Source organism: Canis aureus, chromosome 37 (assembly GCF_053574225.1).
Source record: "Canis aureus isolate CA01 chromosome 37, VMU_Caureus_v.1.0, whole genome shotgun sequence".
Taxonomy (NCBI): Eukaryota; Metazoa; Chordata; class Mammalia; order Carnivora; family Canidae; genus Canis; species Canis aureus.
Genome location: NC_135647.1, coordinates 13,716,443 through 13,737,018, shown reverse-complemented (window position 1 = coordinate 13,737,018; position 20,576 = coordinate 13,716,443). Strand labels below are relative to the sequence as shown.

At 49.9% G+C, this 20,576-nt stretch overlaps 1 protein-coding gene across 2 annotated transcripts in view; it reads right to left on the bottom strand.

The window, feature by feature from the left end:
- GFOD1 (Gfo/Idh/MocA-like oxidoreductase domain containing 1) overlaps positions 1–11,437 on the bottom strand; it is a 113,704-nt gene extending 102,267 nt beyond the window's left edge. The window contains exon 1 of one of the 2 annotated variants that reach the window (XM_077885859.1): positions 11,294–11,437. Coding sequence is in view for 1 of the 2 variants with exons in the window: in XM_077885858.1 (XP_077741984.1) it covers positions 9,823–10,075 (253 nt within the window). In the remaining variant the exon portion in view is untranslated. Of the gene's footprint in view, positions 1–9,822; positions 10,332–11,293 lie in introns of those variants that run through there. The other variant, XM_077885858.1, reaches the window with a different exon arrangement.
- Positions 11,438–20,576: the final 9,139 nt, after the last annotated feature.

Sequence of the window (20,576 nt, the reverse complement as noted above, 5' to 3'; positions counted from 1 at the left end):
TGACAGATGCAACAATGTGGATGAACATCAAAAACATGCTAAGTGAAAGAAGCCAGACACAGAAGACAACATATCATAGGATTTCATTTATATGAGAGCTCTAAGAAAAGCAAAACATGTGTGGTTGCCTGGGACTTAGCCTGGGATTGAGGACTGGCTGCAAACACACACAAGGAAACTTTTGGGGATGTTAGAAGCATTCTAGAACTCTGGAGATGACTATTATAAACATTTACTAGAAATCACTGAGTCTCAATAGGCAAATTTTATGATGCACAAAGTTTATCCCAGTAAAGCAAAAAAAGCAATGCTAAAGCTACAAACCAACTTAATTGGGGCTTCAAAACCCTATAGCTTCAGCTTATGCATACTATGCCAAAAGAGCCTCTCAGTGCCATAAAAGCTATTACAGTTGGAAACGAGAAATTTTAAAAATAATTCGGATCATTTTAACATAAAGTTATTTTTTCTGCATTTTTTTAATACTCCACAGGGCATTAACAATTCTCAAAAAAAAAAAAAAAAAAGCCTAAACTCCAAGGCGTCCTCAGCTCACCTGAGAAGCCAGGGCACCTGGGGGGCTTGTGGTTGAGCATCTGCTTTGGCTCAGGTCATGACCCCAGGGTCCTGGGATCAAGTCCTGCATCAGGCTCCCTACAGGAGCCTGCTTCTCCCTCTCTGTGTGTCTCTCATGAATAAATACATAAAATCTTAAACAAACGAACAAACAAACAAAAAAACCCTAAGAAGCCAGCTTCCCCAAAGCCCTGCTGAGAGACGTAGACTCAGTCAGGGTAAAGGGTCCATGTGGGTCTCAGCAGTGAGGATTTTAAAGCTTTTCACCCAACAGTCACGTTGGTCAAGTCTGAACCAAAAGGATCTTTTGCCTTCAAGGTCTTCCTGCTTTAGAGGAAGATGCTCAAGAGAGTGCTCTCTGAGGGGCCCACACTCACCAGCTGAACTCAGTGGAGCAGCTTCAACAAGTCTTTCCAGACCCACACTCACATGACACGTCTGCCAGGTTTGTCAATGCCCAGCCTGCCTGGCCAGGTGGACTTGATCCAGGCCAAATTTGTATTCATCAGGGTTCTCCAGAGAAACTGAATCAATGGGGAGGGGGTGGATGGGTGTATGTGGGGGGAGAGGGAGAGAGGAGGGGAGAAAGGGAGAAAGGAAGGGAGAGAGGGAGGGGGTAGGGGAGGGAGGGGGACAGGAGGGGGAGAAGGACCTCGGGAGGGTGAATGAAAGCAAGGTAGATTTATTTTTAAGGAATTGGCTCATGCAATTATGGAAACTGGCAAGTCCAAAATTTGCAGGGCAGCAGGCTGGAGACCTAGGGAAGGGTTGATGTTGCAGTTTCCAGTGTGAAGGCCATCTGAAGGTGGAAATTCCTCTTCCCCAGGGACCTCAATCTTTTTTCCTGACTCCTGACTCCTTGGAGGCCCTACCCTAATACTTGTGCACAAAGGGTCTCTCCCCGCAGTTCTCTGCTGCCACATCCAAGCAGGAGGTGCTGGACCATAAAACTCCATGGAGCCAGCTATGTTTATCTACTTTCCCATCACATACTTTACAAACATTTACATTCTAAATTTAATAATAAGGTTGGCATCATTGGATCATGACACACATTTTTTCTTTCCTGTTTTACTGTGGTCCTTATAAAAGCGATGAAATGTCAAATGTGTGTTTGAGGACAGTATATAAAGATGTGAAAGCAAGAAATGTCTACATTTGTAAAATCTTCAACAAAGTCTGTGTTTTTGTCATTAGCACCTTCTGGGAGTGTGGCACAGCTTGGGATGCCCACTCTTAACCCCTCCAGCCCCACTTCCTGCAGTAGAGGGTCCCCATGGCATTTTGTGATGAGTCCCCCACATTACCAGATAACCTCCAAAGACTGGGCCAGGAGAGAGCATCAGACACAAGCAGAGACAACTAGGAGTGGGGGCTGGAGTGGGGGAGGCTAAACCGGTAATATTCCTATTGGGGAGCTCTGTCTACCACCACATGGGCCCCCGGAAGCAGAGAAGACCAAAGAGCGATGGATGATGAGGTCACCACACGAACAGAAGCACAGCACAGAATGATAAAATTCCAGGAGTTCAGAGTTCCCAGGTACCCACTGGGGCCTGAGCTACGTCCCCACCCCTGAATTCCACAAAGGGCCCTGCATCCTTCTCACAGGCGATGATAAAACCTCACAGGAGCATGGTGAGTTCCTGGGAACACCATCAGCACCTTCTAGATCGTGTCTCTGTAAAGCAAGTATTGGATTCTCAGCATATCCCACATCTGAAGCTTGGCTTATGCACATTCCCCTTAAAAAAATAAAAATAAAAAGGTGGGGGTGGCACCTGGGTGGCTCAATCAGGTAAGCCTCAGACTCGTGATTTTGGCTCAGGTCAGGATCTCAGGGTCATGAGATCAAGCCCCGTGCTCAGCAGTGAGTCTGCTTGAGACTCTCCCTCTGCTTCTCCTCCTCTCCCGGCTCATACTCTCTTTCTCTCCCTCTCTCGCTAAATAATTTTTTTTAGTGTAAAAAATAAATTTAAATGAATTAAAAATTTTTTAACTATTTTCTGAATCTAGGTAGATGGAATCATCTCTTTATAAAATATGAAAAGCAATCCTCAAAAGTATCATTTGGAATAGGCTGAAGAACTGATCACCTCAATGAGACGTAGAATAATCTTTATTAGGTTTATGCAGATAGCTATGGGCAGAGGTGGGGTGGCTAAGCCTGTCCACATCCCCTCTCATTTTAATTGTCACATCAATTATATACACTTAGTTTTTTTTTTAAGATTTTATTTATTTATTCATGAGAGAGGCAGAAACATAGGCAGAGGGAGAAGCAGGCTCCCTGCAGGGAGCCCGATGTGGGACTCAATCCCAGGACCCCGAAATCATGACCTGAGCCAAAGGCAGATGCTCAACCACTGAGTCACCCAGGTGTACCAGTTATATATACTTATATCATAGTATCCTAACATGGTATCTTAACATACTATGTCATAGTATCTTAACCCATCTTTTTGATCAGAAGCCTGAAGTTCAGCAGGGATGGTTACACAGTCCTGACCCACCAACCTTTTGCATCATCCATGCTTCTGTGACTCACAAGGCCATCTACAGTGACAAGCCATAACTGCCCTGAATCAAAATATGTAACTAATTGCCCCTATATTTCTTTCTTGGTAAAACCCTTAAAACATGCTATTTACTTCCACCACTTTTTTTTTTTTCTTTTGGTTCTTCCCCCATTTCGGGATCAAAATGTCCAATTTCTTCATCTGGCTTCTCCTCACTCCGATTTGCACTTCTGCAGAATCGAACATTTTCGAAGCCAGATATCATCAACAGAACAATCACTCAACTGCACCTAATTTCAGTTAGATGAAATGAGACTGGCGAGGCTTGACTTTTCCTCACCCAACGCCGTCATTTCTTCCATCTACATCATGCCCCAGGGCTTCCTCAGCCCTACACCAAGCTGATAGACCAAAACCACTGCACTTGGGGCTCAGCGGTGGAGAATACCCAGAGAGAGAAAAAAAAAATGCAATTGCCTCTTCTGCACGGTCTTCGTAGAAAAAATGCATCCAGAATAGGCTTCAAGGGGGAGCTGGAAATGTGGGGTTTGCTGGGATTCCAGAATGGTTATTACTGAGTCCAAAAGGGACATCTGATCAGCAGCGGCCGTCTGTCAGCCTGTGTGGCAACCACGCCCAGCACCCCTGCACCTGGGTCTCACCCCTGTTCCTGCAGCCCTTCTCTGGGTACACCTGCTGCTACTCCGCAGTAGGGCATTAAAGTGCGGGGTGCTCCAGGTCCTCAGCTGAGGATGCCAAACAAGTCAGGGCAAGGTTACTGTGCACACAGTCAAGGCTCCACGGAACTCTACAGTCTTCTTCGCAGTCCCAGAGGAGCCTCCCGTCCCCCAGAGAGGCTTTCCCCAGAGAGTCTGCACTACTGTCTCCAAAAACTGGGGCAGGGAACGTGAAAACAGATGCCATCACATTACACACAAAGGCGGCAGGTATTTTAACACAGCTCCCCCGCCAGGTTAATTATTCACAGTAGGGTTGGTCTTGTTTTCCCCAAAGGCAGAGAGCCATCCCAGCTCTGTGTCCAGCAGCCACCACAGGCACATCACCCGGGAGCTGGAGAGACATTCTGAATCTTGGGCCCCACCTGGGAATCTGCATTTTGACAAGAATTTTTTTCCCCCTCGGGTGGCTGTCTGGGAGGCACTGTGCTTCCGCAGGCAGGACAAAATGTTACTGACTGATTGACCCATCCTGTTTATGACCTTTTGCCTTCTTCCCCCAAGTATTCATTCATTCACTGGAAAGGCATTCATTCGTCCTTTGGCAAATATTTATAGTGTGCCTACTAGGTGACTCAGAGCCTGGTACTGTCTAGGGGAGATAAGGCCACCCCGGTGAGCAAAGCAGGCACGGGCCAACCTCAAAGAGCTTTCGTTCCAGCTGGGGAGACAAACAGCAAATGAGAGCACAAGCAAACAAATGAGAGAGGTCATCACAAACAGCGATAATGCTATCAAGAACACAGAGAGGCTGCAGAGGTTTAAGTGAGAAGTGGGAAGACTCAACTTCTGGTTGGGAGGGAAAGACCAGAACGGTTTCTCTGTCTCTGTCTCTGTCTGTCTCTCTCTCTCCTGATAGAACATTTGAGCTGGAACATCAGAATGAGCTAGCCATCCAGAGGAATGAGGGAGAACCCTCTGGGCAGAGGGAGGAAAAGCCAGTTTGCAAAGGCCCAGAGTCAGGAAGGAGCTGGTGAGTTTGAGTTAGAAGGCCCAAGTAGGGGTTCCTGGGTGGCTCAGCGGTTTAGCACCACCTTCAGCCCAGGGTGTGATCCTGGAGACCCGAGATCGAGTCCCACATCAGGCTCCCTGCTTCTCCCTCTGCCTCTGTCTCTGCCTCTCTCTCTCTCTGTGTGTGTCTCTCATGAATAAATAAATAAAATTAAATTTAAAAAGAAGGCACAAGTAGCTGGAAGGCAGTGAGCCGGGTGATGGGGATTACTAGGCAGGGTTTGTCCAGGCCAAGAAAACTGAATGTTGCTCCAGGTGCCATGGCAGCCACTGAGAGATTCGGAGCAGGGAATGAATGACATAGCACCATACATATGCATACACGCCATTCACCTGTTATACAGAGGCTAGCCTGGATAAGGAACAAGAGTGGACCTAGGGCGGCAGTGGGTGGCTCGCTGCACAGCCTAAGTGCAGGAGGACAAACCAGACATAGGTTTTGACAGACTCCCCAAAGGCCAGCTGGGAGCTGTGCTGCTCTGGATACAAAGGTGAGGGAGACCATCCTGGCTGCCTTCAGGCACCTGGCAGTCAGGGGGCTCCTGGAAGTGAGGCCTGCGAGCAGCTCAGCAAAAAAAGCAGTGTCATCTCGGGGGCCGGTAAATTTGGCAACATCTATCTACATTAAAAGAAATGAACACATACTTTTTGACCAGCAGCTCACATATTTACCCTACAAGCACAGTGGTGAGTGTGCAAACCGACATAGGTTCTAGGTTATTCACCACAGGTTCGTATAGGCAAAAGATTGGGAACAACCAAAATGTGGGTAGTAGAGAACTGGTTAATGAATTTTGCTTTAACCATACAATGAAATACTATATAGCAAAAAATAGAAACACGGAGGCATGCCTGGGTGGCTCAGTCAGTTAAGCCTCTGCCTTCAGTTCAGGTCATGATCCCTGAGAGTACCTCCCAGTTGAAGAACAGAGACTTGGAGGGGGGGAAGGGAGGGAGAAGGGGGGGGGACACTTGCTCTTCCCTGTAAAATTTTATGGTATTTTCAATTTATACCACGTAATACATAACTCATTCAAAAATAAATGAAATTTAAATTGTACACTAAAATAGGTTTGAGAGGGGGCACCTGGGTGACTCAGTGCATCTGCCTTTGGCTCAAAGGGTGATCCCAGGGTCCTGGGATCAAGTTCAGCATGGGGTTCCCCAATAAGTTTTTACTTAAATAAATACATAAAATGGGTTCGAGAAAAGATGAAGACAGCCTTTGGCACTAGACCACAGCAGGGTATGGGAAGGGCGAGACTCTGGAGAGGAGGGAATCCTGGGGCCAAGTCCTGCAGGATGAACAGGCATCCATCACAAACACGAGCCAGAAGGTGTTCCAGATAGAGGCATGGACCTATAAGCAAACAGGGACCGTTCCAGGACACCTCAGTCGTTCTGGGTTTCACTAAAGTGCACAGGGTTCCAGAAGAGCCAGCAGGACATAGCCTGGGCAGGCTCGTCATGAGGCCAGCTCCTGCCTGTCAAGCCAAGAAGCTGGGGACTCTTCTAGAAGTGACAGCAAGGGGCACGGTGACATGATCAAGTCTGCAGCTCTTCAAGGAAAGGCTGGCAGTGGTGTGGAAGCTGGAGAGAGGCAGTGGTGAGGAGGGGCGAACTGGAAACTCACCCAGAGACCTAGAGAGGGGCCCCTGTTCCTTCTGTGGAGGAAGCAATGATGGAGAAAAAGGAACTGAGCCCACGCATGGGGCAAACAGGAATAAAAGATAACACCAAGAACCTCACCCGAGCTACTATGATCTAAGAGAAGGAATTGAAGCCAAGAAGCAAGTTTAGGGGGTGAGAGAGGAAGAAAGGACTCTCAGAAGGTAGAAGCGTGGGTTCAAATCCCAAGCTATCCATCCCTGAGCAATTCTGCTCAGCTCTCCGAATTTTAGTTTGCCTTATTTATAAACTGGGGCTAACATCTATGTTTGAGGGCTATTCTCATCATGAAATGAAGTGTTTTATTTTTTTTTAAGATTTTATTTATTTATTCACGAGAGATACAGAGACAGAGGCAGAGACATAGGCAGAGGGAGAAGCAGGCTCCCTGCAAGAAGCCCGATGCGGGACTCAATCCCAGGACCCAGGATCACGCCCTGAGCTGAAGGCAAGATGCTCAACCACTGAGCCACCCAGGCGTCCCAAATAAAGTGTTTTATATGCAGCACCTACCACATCGCCTGGCACACATGAGGTACTTAGTAAAAGACAGTCCTAGGCACTGTCGAAATTGTACAAAAGAAATGCAGGAAGTCTCTACAACAGAGAAATATGTCTAGTTCACCAAAGTAGGGATTTCAAGGGAAGTTTTAGAAATTAAAGGAGGATGTATATGATCCTATTGATTCCAAGTGTCATTCCCTGATGGTCCCCAGGCCAGCCCCTCACCTTGACAGACATGAAACCAGTCACGAGTATGGACAGAGGGACCACTCGCCATTGCTGGGCAAGCAACTCAAAAGCCCAGGCCTTTGCCAAAAGAAGGACAATTCACCAGGATCAGTCAAGACTGGCTTGTTCCAATTTCAGGCAAACACCAGCATCTATAAACCCCCCAACGGCCAAACCAACTCTGCAACTGTCCGGGGTGTTTCACTTCCTGTGTTAGGGGTGTTGAACCTCACCATGACAGCAAACACACCAAGACAACCACCCAGCTGCACACTCGCAGGTACAACGTGGAAGAAAGTGACCTCTCGGGATTTTCCAGTGAAGATGAACTGGGGAAAGAGATGAAAGTCCAGCCCCATCTAAATTCAATACCCCCACGTTTTCTATAATCACAAACTATCTGAAATGACCTGCCAAAACAGAAGTGGGGGGGAAAAAAAGTCCCAAGACTTACTACAAAAATATAAACAAAACCCTATTCCTTAGTCATGGGAATATTCCTTATTCCGGGGTCTATTTCTGAAGACTCCTGCTTGGGTTTGAAGAGATTAACTCTTGTTAATCTTGTCAAGAAAAAAAAATCTTAAGGATTTTTGAAAATAAAGACAGAAGTATCCAGAAAGGTATAATTTATGCCACCTCTCTCCAACCCAGAGCAGCCCAAATGCTTTCTTGGTTAAGGTACAAGAGACTGTCAGAAAATAGGAACATTCTTGTTCCCCGAATGGCCGCTCATCTGGAGATACAGCCTGAGGGGTGCTGACCTGCAAGACTGTTGTCATAGTGGGGGAAAAGCAACGTTACAAGGTCTTTCTGATATGACCAGTCCTGGGCTTTCTACAGACACGGAGCTCAGGACAGACGTGTTGGATACAAATTGTCCTTACAGGGCAGCCCGGGTGGCTCAGTGGTTTAGTGTCTGCCTTTGGCCCAGGGCATGATCCTGGAGTCCCAGAATTGAGTCCCACATCAGCCTCCCTGCATGGAGCCTGCTTCCCCCTCTGCCTGTGTCTCTGCCTCTCTCTCTCTCCTCTCTGTGAATTCTCATGAATAAATAAATAAAACCTTTTTTAAAAATTGTCCTTACAGATTTATGCCATCCGATGGTTATGACCCATCTGGTATGCACAGATCCACCATAAAGACTAAGGTTAGCAACCCGATTACTATATTACATCAAACAGAAAAGTCAGAACCCAATAACATTCAATCCAAGGCTCAAGAAAATAAGCAACAAAGGTCAGAAACTTAGTAAAATACAATAAAAAGAGTTTTCTAGGAAGAAAGAGTTCTAACATTCTGGTCATTCAGATCTCTGAAGACAGAATTACACACACACACACACACACCACACATATATGTATACATTTCACCTGCCCTAGATCCATCCCTGTTTTAAAAGATAAAACTCGCCTTTACATAAATTACCACTGGCTTCCAAGTACTGTCCCTGCTCTTTGCCTTGTAACTTCAACGTCCTGTCCTGTGCCATAAGCTTTGTCTCTTTTCCTCGCCAATAAAAATTCCAGCTCTCAAGGGTGCGTGTTACATTTCCTGGGAGGGTAAGGAGTGAGCCCCAGTCCTGGGATTGTCTCAGGTAGGTGTGAGAACTGCTGGTGGACAAAACAGGCGCTGCTTTTTCCTCTGGGCAGGGCAGGGCGCGGATGCTCTGTGCTCTGAGATGGTTCGGGGGCTGCCTGGGTGGGGGTGGGGGTGGGGGGAACCGCAGGGTGAGGGGCAGGGAGTTCCCTCCCAACCTGCTCCTCCACGTCAGGCCTGGGAACTTTCCCGGGTTATTAAGGAGGGACTCCTCGCATGCTCCCGCGTGCAACTGACAGCCTTGGGCTCCTTCCAACTCAAAGCAGCCATCCCTTGGAAACTACTGCGCCCATGCCCGCAAAATTTCAGATCTCTTATTCCAAGCCCACGCAGAAGACAATTCCTGAGCTGCCACCAGAGTTCAGTTCCCCTGGTTTTGTCGAACCGGTGGCTACGGACCCAGGACGCCCCCCCCCCCCCACCTGGAAGACGTCCCAACGGATCCCCTGACCCCCGTCCGACCGCTCCCGCCATCCTTGCTCCGGGCTAACGCGGAGTAATCCCAGGTGAACGTCACATTCTGATCTCACAGCCAAGCCACGGCAGGAAGAAGCGAAGCGGCCTAGCGGGGCGCCCCCGCCGCCCCCGCCGCCCCCGCCAGGTGGCCCCCGCCGCCGCGCGCACGTGTGCGGCCCCGCATTCGCGGTCCCGGGCGCGCACTCGCAGGCGCGCACGCAGCGGGCGGCCCCGGGCACCGCCGGGCGCTTAGTTCCCGCGCCCCGCGCCCCGCGCCCCGCGCCCCGCGCCCCGCGCCCCGCATCCGATCCGCCTCCTCGGCCCCCGCGCCACGCACGTGGGAAGGCGCGTCCAGGTGGCGCCGGCGGAGAGCGGCGAGCCCGGCGGCGGGGGTGGGGGGGGCGGCGCGGAGGCCCCGCGAGCCTCGGGGGTGAAGAGGGGGCGAGAGCAGAAGAGCAGCAGGCGAGGGGAGAAGCCGGGGGGGGGGGGGGGGCGGAGGGGAGGGGAGGAGGGGGGTCGCTCACCCAGGGTTTTGACCGCGATCTGCCTGGTGAGGGGCGGCGGCAGGTTGATGCACACCAGGTCCACGTCCTGATGCAGCAGCACCTCGTCAATGCGGCTGGTGTAGAAGGGGACGCTCATCTCCTTGGCCAGCTCCTCCGCTTCCTCCTGCGTGCGGCCCCACAGCGCCTTCACCGCGAAGCCCTCGTCTTTGAGCAGCGGGATGATGACACGGGCCGTGAGGCTGGTGCCGAACACGCCCACCCCGGGAAGCATGGCTGCTCCGGCCACGGGTCCTGCTCGGGCTCAGCTCCCCGGTCGCACACGCTCGCGCGCGCGCACACACTCACACACACACACACACACGCCCCTCGGGCCGCTCCTGCACCCGGCGCTCGCCGCGGGGCGCCCGCCACCCAGGGCCCGGCCAAGGCGCCCGGCTGCCGAGCGCGCCCCAGCCGCAGGCGGAGCAGCTCGGGCAGCCTCAGCGCGGCGTCTGCTGCAGTGTCCGCCACGCGGGGCCCTCGTCCCTCCCGGGGGCGGCGGCAGGGACCCCCCCGGGGCCCCGGCTCAGGCAGCGGCCCCGCCGCAGCGCCGGCCGGCTCCGCGAGCCCCGCCGAGGCCGCCCCATGGCCGGCTCATGCCCGCGCCCGCGCCCGCGCCCGCGCCCGCGCCGCCGCAGCCCGGGGCCCGCCGCCTCCCGCGGCTTCCCGCAGCCGGACAGTCGCACGCCCGAGGGGTCCGCCCCGCCGGGTCCCCCGACTGCCGCGCGCGCGCCCGGGGCTCGGAGCGCAAGAAGCGGGCGGCCAGCGGGAGGCCGGCTACGCGCGCGGTCCGCGGGGCGCCGGGCGCGGGTCTCGAGCTGCAGCGCGGCGCCGGCGGCCACGACCCGGCGCCGGCCTCATTCTGCTGCCATGTCCGCTCGCGGCGCGGCGCGGCGCGGCTCGGGCGGCCTCGGCCCCAGGCCGGCTCGGGCTCGGGCTCGGGCTCGGGCTCGGGCTCCGGCGGGGACGAGGGCGGAGTTGGGGACTTGGGCTGTCAGCAGCCGGGTGTCGCCGCCCCGCCCCCGCCCCGCCCCCGCCGCAGCGCCGCGCGCCATTGGCCGCCGCGCGCCGCCCCCGCCCCCGCCCCCGCCCCGCCGCCGGGGCTCCGGGTGCGCGCAGCGCGGGGCGCAGGAACCCGCCCGCCCCCGGCCCCCGGCCCCCCCCGCCCCCCGGCCCCGCCCCGCGCGCCGGCCGCCCCTCGGCGCCTTCCCTTTCTTCGCCCTCGCCTCCTCCTCCGCTCGCCGCCGCTTCCCACGCCGCGCCCCACGCGGCCCGGGCCAGTCGTCAGTCCCCGGGAAAGGGGCGGGCGGGCGACCCGGCCGGGAGGACCCGGGGGTGGGGGTGGGGGGGTCCCAGCGAGGTGTGCGCCCCCGAGCGGGAGCCTTTCCTGCGCGCCCAGAACCACCCCAAGGAAGCTTTCCGGGCATCCCCTCTCAATCCTTGCACCAACCTTAAGGTGATCGGAAACCCATTTAACTGACAATGTCATCGAGCCCAGGGGAGGGTAAGTGGCTCGCACAAGGTCACGCAGGAGGTGAGCCGCGCACCGACGCCGCCATCCAGGCCACGACGCGGAGTCCGGGCGCTGGGCTGGGGAGGCCCCCCTCCGAGAGAGCTCGCTCCAGGCCCGCGCCACCCCTCCCGCCCTGCGCCCAGCCTTGCTACCGAGCTCTGCCCTCCCCGTGAGGCCAGCGGCCCAGTGGACGCTACGGGAGGGGTCCCGGGGGGCTGCGGCACGCCTGTCCACGCCTGGGTTTCGAGATGGAGAGGACGCCCCGGCCAGAAGCTCCGCCAGTCCCTTGACCTCTGGCTTCGGCTTCTTTCGCCGCTTCCATCCCCCCCCCCCCCCCCCCGCACCCTCTGCTCCTTTGGAGGGAGCACCCCCCCCCCCCCCCCCCCGCTGAAGCCTGCCGGGCACCCGCCTGCGCGCATTTCCTGGGCACCGATCGCACTGACATGTAAGTAGTAAGCACTCAATAAACATTTGCTAAGTAAATAAATATTCACTGAATGTCCACTTTGTGCGCACTTGGTGCTGGGATCCGGGACCCAAAGCTGAATCGTACGGGGCCCGGCTTCCAGCTCTGAGTCTCTTGAGAGGTCAGGGGTCCTGGCATGTCCCTCTCCTGCCTTCGGCTCTCAGCTCCATGTGGCACAGGGTCGGCTTCGACACCGGAATGGAAAACGTGATACTTGCAAGCTTTTGAAACGACTTGTAACAACCGGCAATGAGGCCGGCGCCTCGTGTGTTGCAATGGGGGGAGGTGGCTGACCTCAGGGCGTTAGAAGAAAGGGACAGAGGACACTGAGTGCTCTGAGTGGCTGCCAGCGGCCTGGGAAGGTCTGAGACAAAAGGAGTATTGCCATCAGTACTGACAGGCTTCTTTTGAGCAGAGGTCTTGTAAGAAGCAAGGCAGGACCGCCTACGAGGGCAGAGGGTGCAGGCAATGGTGTCAGACACCAGGCACCCTCTAGGCACAAGAGGCCAGGCCATGTGTCAGCGATGGCAGCGGTTCATCTGGAGCAGGAGATGTGGAGCTGGGCACCGGGCTTGGAAGCAGAGCCAGAGCACCTGGGGTTGACTCTTGGCTCTGCCGTTATTAGCCATGGGACCTTAAGCAAAATACTTCCCCTTTTTGGTGCCACAGCTATATCTGTTAAGTCAGGGTAATAATGGCATAAACAAAGGATTTTCAAGGACTAGATGAGTTATTTTTATAAAGGCCTTAGAATAGTGTCTGGCACATAGTAAGCTCTAGATAAACGTTAAATAAATATGGAGAAGGGTCTGTTACCAACATCATTGCTCCATGTGAGAGCCAATTACATTGGCCAGGGCAGCAATATCTAGCCAGCAAGAGGTAGTTTGTGTTCCTTTAAAGGGAACTGTACCCTTAGCTTCCGTGTGAATAAAAATAGACCTTACATCTGTGTAATATCAAAAGAAAACTATCACATTTGAGTCTCATCAAATGTATAAAGCAAACATCATCCCCATTTCATAGAAGACAAAACTGAGTCCCGGCAGCAACTCAAACTTACAAGTCTAAAGCAATGCTTCATTTCCAACCTTCCCCCCAAAACTGTTGCTCCCCCAGGCACTCCCATCTCAACAAATGGCACTGCCAGCCCACCGTTTGGCTAAAAACTTTAGAGGCATCCAGGCTCCTCACTAGCATACACTTCTATAGTCCAGCTTTAGCAGATCCTCTCTGCTCAGCTTTCAAAATCATCCAGAGTCTGAGAGCTCCCCTGCATGGTGGTCTCCAGGTCACCATCATCACTGCATGGACCAGAACATTCACCTCCTCACTGGTCTCCCTCTTTGTATTCTCAATGCTTCCCCCAGAGTTCACATTCTCCACACAGTAGCCAGAGTGAGCCTTGCACGAGCAGAAGAGGGAGAGAGAATCTCAAGCAGACGCGCTACACTGAGTACGGGGCTCCGTGTCACAACCAGGAGATCACGACCTAAGCCAAAACCAAGAGTCAAATGCTCAACGGAGTGCGCCACCTAGGTGCTCCAGCCAGAGTAAACCTTTAAAAGAGAAGTCTGATCATGTCCCACGAGGCTTGACACCTACCAGTCAATAAATCCCAAAGGCCTCAGGATGGCCTGAAGAGCATTGCCTGAACTAACCTACCCCGCCTTGCACGTCTCTTCACCTACGGCTCTCCACCCTACAGCCTGCATTCCAGAATACTGCCCTCCCCACTGCCCTGTATAGACGGAGCCTGTTCCTGTCTCATGGACTTTGCACTTGCTGTTTCCTCTGCATGCCCCGCTTCCACGCACACCCTCCTTCCACCCCCACATATCGGTGTGGCTCACCCTCTCGCTTTACTCAGGTCTCTGCTCAGATCTCCCCTCCTCAGATTGCTTTGCCCAACCATCCTGGCTAAAATGACATCTTTGTCACGTTTCATCTTTTTATCTGGCTTTATTTTTCTTTCTACCTCCTCTCACTGCCTCACAACATATTATACACCTGTTTATCTGTTTATCATCTGTTTTCCTGAGCAGATTAGAAAACCACAGAGATCAGAAGTTTGTGTGTCTTATTCACTTCTGAACCTCCAGTGCCTAAAATTGTATCTGGCACCTGTAAGACACTCAGTACGCATTTGTTGAACGAATGCTTATAGGTTCTCCCAATAACCATGTGATATTATGAAGAGTGTATGAGTTAATATTTATAACCTGCTTAGAGCTGTTAATATTTATAAACTGCTTAGAACATGCCAAATGCCATGGTCTAGGTCCCGGAGAAGAAAGGCAGAGTATGGCAGGGTGCCTGCCTTCAGGTTGCTTATGCCTGGTGGCCTGTTAATTGGAGACATGAATGGACAATGGCAACACAGTATGGCTCATGCCACAGTAGGAACCTGCAGGGGGTGATTTGAAGCAGAGGAAGGCTTTGAAATCAGAATGGGAAGCCTTTGAAGACCTTCAGAGAGAGGAGAGGACTAGACCCAGATTTTGAAAGACTTGCTAGAGTTAGCTAGAATAAAGAGGAGAGAATATTCTAGACTGGGAGAGGCTAAAAAGAAGCTAACTCAAGGTGGAAGGGTTTGTGTGAAAGAGTCCAGGACATGATGGACAATCACAAAAGACTTAAAGCAGACAGTGAACAATTTTAAAGATGTAAAAAAAATTTTTTTAAGTAATCTCTACACCCAAGGTGGGGCTCAAACTCACAACCCTGAGATCAAGAGTTGCGTGCTCTACTGCTGAGCCAACCAGACACCCAGACTGACATTTTAGAACCATCACTCAGGCTCTGATATGGAGAGGAATTACAAGGGGGTGCACCCTACACAGCCCTGCAAGGTCACCATGCAATACCCAGAGAGTGACGGAAGGCACCGGCAAGGGAATGAAGATGCAGGCACGAGTACGTGAGAAAAAACAGGGCACTCTGCTGTAATGAGATGGAGTCTCCCTGGCCTTGTAGCTAATCAGATGTGGGAATTGAGTGAGAAACACTTGGGGCGACTTACCAGGTTGTAGTTGGCAGAGAAGCTGGCTGTCCGTCTGTGTCATACTGGTTGACAGTACTGGACAGGGGAGGATTGCTCTTAGCATGCATCGGTCCCGAGCTTCTGATAACATGGACCTTTGAACCCCAGGGCTTTTACACATGATACCCTCACAAATACTGGTGTTTATTCTTCATGTTCTTTGTGTGAGACCCTCTTAAATCTGGAACCTGAATCCCAACACAACCTGATATCTTGACCTTTTAAACAGTTTTGAAAATAAGTTCTAAAACAGTTCCCTTCAAAAAATAAAAAATAAAAAATAAAACAGTTCCCTTCATTCCATGATTTATCTGCCAATCTCTACTTTCTGCATCTGGGTGAAGGTTTTAGGCCTATTTTACTGTCATTTAGGATGATTGGCATATGACTCCAAAAAGAACATTCTAAACCCTTTTTTAGAAATAAAAATAGTGAGGATCCATTTTTTTTTTTTATTCACAGCTCTGGGATAATGATAAAATGGGATTTCTTCTCATATTACTTCAGTTTAATGATAATTTTAAATATTTTCATTGTACAAGTCACTGATATAGAAATTTCAGAAGTAAGATGAACTCTACCTTAATCTCTCCATCCTTACTTAGCCACTGTAAAAAATTTGGTTTATTTGCTTCCACAATTTTAGAACTATTCTATGGTTTTAATGAAAAATAAAATATTGCGATATAGTTAATTTGTCTGTTCTTTTTGACACAAAGTAGAAACAAGTCTTGCTTATTTTTAGTTGAGTATCCATGAATCCCCAATACCCTTATAAATCTTAACATTTGTAAAATGAAATGCTTTTGCTCTTGGTAGAAACATAGCTTTGCCAAATGTCTGCCAAAGACCCTGGAGCAGTTCTACTAAACACTTCTAGTATGCATAGTGCTGAAATTTATTCCTGAACTTGTCATTTGTAGAGGTCTTTTAAAAAAGATTTTGTTTCTTTATTTGAGAGAGAGCGCATGTACACACATGGACCTGAGAGGGGGACAGAAGAGATGCAGACTCCCCACTGAGCAGGGAGCCCAGCTCTGGGCTCCATCCTGAACCCTGAGATCATGACCTGAGCTGAAAACAGACACTTAACCAACTGAGCCACCCAGGCACCCCTAGAGTTTTTAAAAGTACTCATTCATAATCATCAACAAAACCCACCTTCAACTCTTTGGGGGGGTTTGTTGTTAATAACAGCTACCATTTATTGAGTGCGTGTATGTATTCACTCCTCACAGCTTTTCCTGGTAGGTACAATTATCCCCATTATTACAAATAAAGAAACCGCTACATTAAAAAAAAAAAAAAAAAGTTAACTTGCCTGAGGGAGATCATAAAGGCAAGCATTTGACTGAAATCACCAGACTCCCAAATCACAGTCTTACCACGAAGCCCCTGAACTTACATGAGATACCACAGCCTCTGTTTTCCCCTAACAACAGTGCACTTGGCCCTCTAGAGAAGAGCAGCACACTTGGATTTCCCTTCTGTCCTTCTCCCCTTCCCCTAGCAAAGGTCAACAGCCTGCCTGTGGAAGGGCTCCCTAGAGCTGTGTCCAGGTCAGAAAAAGCAATACTGTGCCTGTACTACTGCTCTTGGGGACAGGGGCATGGGACAGTACTGTCCACTGTCATCTCTCCCTTTGACTCCCGTGATAGCCTCTTCAAAGGACAGACTAACGCTTTTGCTGCCTCCCACCTGTAAGTAATCAGAGAGAGCTTTAAAAAGCATCAGCCAGGGGATCCCTGGGTGGCGCAGCGGTTTGGCGCCTGCCTTTGGCCCAGGGGGCGATCCTGGACACCCAGGATCGAGTCCCACGTCAGGTTCCCTGCATGGACCCTGCTTCTCCCTCTGCCTGTGTCTCTGCCTCTCTCTCTCTCTCTCTCTCTCTGTGACTATCATAAGTAAATAAAAATTTAAAAAGCATCAGCTAGGCGGCACCTGGGTGGCTCAGTTGTTGAGCATCTGCCTTTGGCTCAGGGTGTGATCCCGGAGCCCTGGGATCGAGTCCCCCATCCGGCTCCCTGCAAGGAGCCTGCTTTTCTGTCTACCTATATCTCTGCCTCTCTCTGTGTCTCTCATGAATAAATAAATAAAATCTTAAAAAAAAAAAAAGGTGTTGGCCATGATACTTAAATAATAAATAAGTAAATATATTAAACTTAAAAATTGTATGTCAAATATTCAACAATAAAAATAATTTTATAAAATACATATCAAGACAAAAATGAATAAAAATAAAATCACTGGCTCTCTTGATGAAAACCCTCCACTGCTTTCCTCCTGCATCTACAATACAATCTAAACCCCCCAAAATGGCCTGTGGGCTCTCAGCTCTGTCCCTCTGTTTAACAGGAATCAGATTCTTGGGCCCAACAAGGATAGAAGAGAGAAGGACCTAAAAACCTAAGGTACAGGCAAGGCTTTACTGGGGCTACAGATGGAACTGAAAGAAGACAGACGACCAACAGAGCACAGTTAGCACATCCTCCCCAACAGAAAGAAGTCCTGCTTAAACAGAGAAAGTTCTTGCTCAGGGTCCCATTGGGGTCAATAGGCTAAGAGAAAGGAGGAAAAAATGCCTCATCCTGATTGGCTAGAAGGGCCTCGTCCTGATTGGTTGGAAGGGACTCCCCCTTATTGGTTGGGAAGGTTTCATCCCAATTGGTCGACATTGGCCGACCATTCAGGCGGTTCATTGGTGCTTTTTGGAGCCTTAGGTGGGTGGATGTGTATTTAAAGATTTCATTTATTCGCTTGAGATAGAGAACACAAGCAGGGGGCAGAGGAAGTAGGAGAAGCAGACTCCCCACTGAGCAGGAGCCCGAAATAGGGCTCAATCAGAGGACCCCAGGATTATGACCTGAGCCAAGGGCAGGCTTTTAACATACTGAGCCCCACAGGCGCCCCCCTGGGTCCTGTTACATGTCTGGCTTGTTATACAGGCCTCATCCTGGCCACATCCTGGTTCTTTTCTGTAAGAGAAGCGGCTTAACAGTATCAATCCACAGAAGGTGCCCCAGAAATAGCATAATATTTGTCACCTGGGGCTTGTTCCTGTAGTCCCTAACTATGTCACCTGCACCTCCTTTGTCTGACACAGGCATCTTTGAGCTGAGAGTCAGACATGTGGCAATCACACCTACACCTCCTCTTGATTCCATTTTTTTAAAGACTTATTTATTTATTTATTTATTTATTCATAAGAGACACACAGAGAGAGGCAGAGACACAGGCAGAGGGAGAAGCAGGCTCCCTGCAGGAAGCCCGATGTGGGGCTCAATCCCCAGATCCAGAATCACCCTAAGCCGAAGGCAGACACTCAACTTCTGAGCCACCCAGGCGTCCCCTTTTCTGTCTTTTTTTTGTTGGAGTAAAACATACGTAACACAAAATTTACCATTTTAGTTATTTCTGAGTATACAATTCCCATGGTCATGCATATAAATCTGTATTTTAAGAAAGAAATAACCTATGAGATACAAAGAAAACCACTTCGTTCTACATTTCTGTGTTTTCCTTACATTTAAAATGAATCTTAAAAAATTACTGTTTTTTTTTTAATTACTGTTGTTTTTTTTTTATTTAAATGTTTAAGTGAATAATTAGTTCTGGTCACATGCTCAGAAGTTTCTCTTTTTTTAAAGATTTTTATTTATTTATTCATGAGACACAGAGAGAAAGAGAGAGGCAGAGACACAGGCAGGCAGAGGAAGAAGCAGGCTCCAGGCAGGGAGCCCGATGTAGGACTCGATTTCAGAACTCCAGGATCATGTCCTGGGCGGAAGGCAGGCGCTAAACCACTGAGCCACCCAGGGATCCCCTCAGAAGATTCTTTAATTTCCAACTCCCCCCCCCAAAAAAAAAATTTCCAACTCCCTCTCTGAGTAAATGAACACAGTGAAAGAGGGAGCCTAAATGCATCTAGCTATTTTACTAGTCTTCTGAAATACGAAGAGTAATAATGACCCAACTAGATTGCATAGCAACAGGTTTTTTTAATCTGTGTCACTTGCCAGGCCAAAAGAATTGGAGACACAATTTAAAAGGCTTCCACCAAACCTGTGGCTCTTAGTGGAAATGGTTTTAAAATAAATACACAGGGGGATCCCTGGGTGGCGCAGCGGTTTAGCGCCTGCCTTTGGCCCAGGGTGCAATCCTGGAGACCTGGGATCAAATCCCACGTCAGGCTCCCGGTGCATGGAGCCTGCTTCTCCCTCTGCCTGTGTCTCTGCCTCTCTCTCTCTGTGTGACTATCATAAATAAATAAAAATTTAAAAAAATAAATGAATAAATACACAGGGGCTTGGACATTACAAGCTCCTATGGAAAATACGGAACTTTCCTTCTGGATGTGTGAAAATCCTCAGAGCACCTGTCCTCTTCCTGCCCCCAGTTCTTCTAGGAGAATACTATGCTATGTAACTTTCTCCTGCCTCACTGGGTATGTGAGGGCATGGGGCAGATGGTATAATTGTTCTATACATAAACAGAAAGAAAGTATGGTGTTTTTTCTGGACAGATCAATAAATACAAAGGAAAACTATTTAGAATCCCAAATCATTAACACGCTGCTTACACTCACAGATGAGCACACCAGAAAAATAACCCTCCTAACAGTCTGGCAGAAAGTAAATATTATTGGAAAGAGAATAACATGGCCTTTGCAATTCAAATTAAGAGCATTATTCCACTCCCTCAATTTCTGGTTTAAAGGGTAGGCACGTAAAACAATAACTTCTCCGTTTTAAACATTTCTCTCCTACTTATTAATTAAGGCATCATACAGAACCCAAAATCAATCACTTGAACTGCACATATCTAGGCAATGTATAATTACATGTACAATTACATGGGCTGTGGCTCTGTAATTCTGGGGTCCAACAGAGGGCCACCCAAAGGGGGGAGAGACACAGGGCTTGTTCTTAGGTAGAGGTAATCAGGGCCAAAGTGTGGCCTGGGAGAATGATGGCAGAAAGAATATATCAATCACAATGAGAATAGAAAGGAACCAAGGCCATTAATTCACTCATTTATTCATCCAGGGATGGTAGAAAAATTATTTAACATCTGGTATAGTATGGGCACCAACCAGTCCAAACCCCAAGCAAAGGCTTGGAGGTCCCCTGTAGATGAAGCCTCAACATGTTATTCCTGGGTCATGGTCAGGCCTGGAAGACTTGGGGGAAAGGTCAAGGCAGTGGGGTGGTAAAGCAGCACTCAAAGGAATAGGAAATGCTCCTTGCCTCAGTTAAATTAATTTTAGAGCTTCCATAGTAAGCAATAGAGGGGACAGTCCCCATGGGAATGACAGTCCTGATTCTCCTGGGATTCTCTTTCCTCTTGAACTCTCACCAGCTATCACTATCATCACAATGATGCAGCTATCCTTCCCCATGTCCCCACCCCACTCTCCCCCATTACCTCCTCCCCCATCTCCATGCCATGCACATTCACTTTTTGTTTTTTCTCTCCGCACACAGCCAAGACATGACTCCAACTTTTATTTATTTTTTTAAAGATTTTATTTATTTATTCACAAAAGACATAGAAAGGCAGAGACACAGGCAGAGGGAGAAGCAGGCTCCCTGTGGGGAGCCCAATGTGGGACTCAATACCAGGACCCCATGATCACCACCTGAACCAAAGGCTCAGCCACTGAGCCACCCAGGTGCCATGACTCCAATTTTTAAACAAAGGGCTAGGAGCAG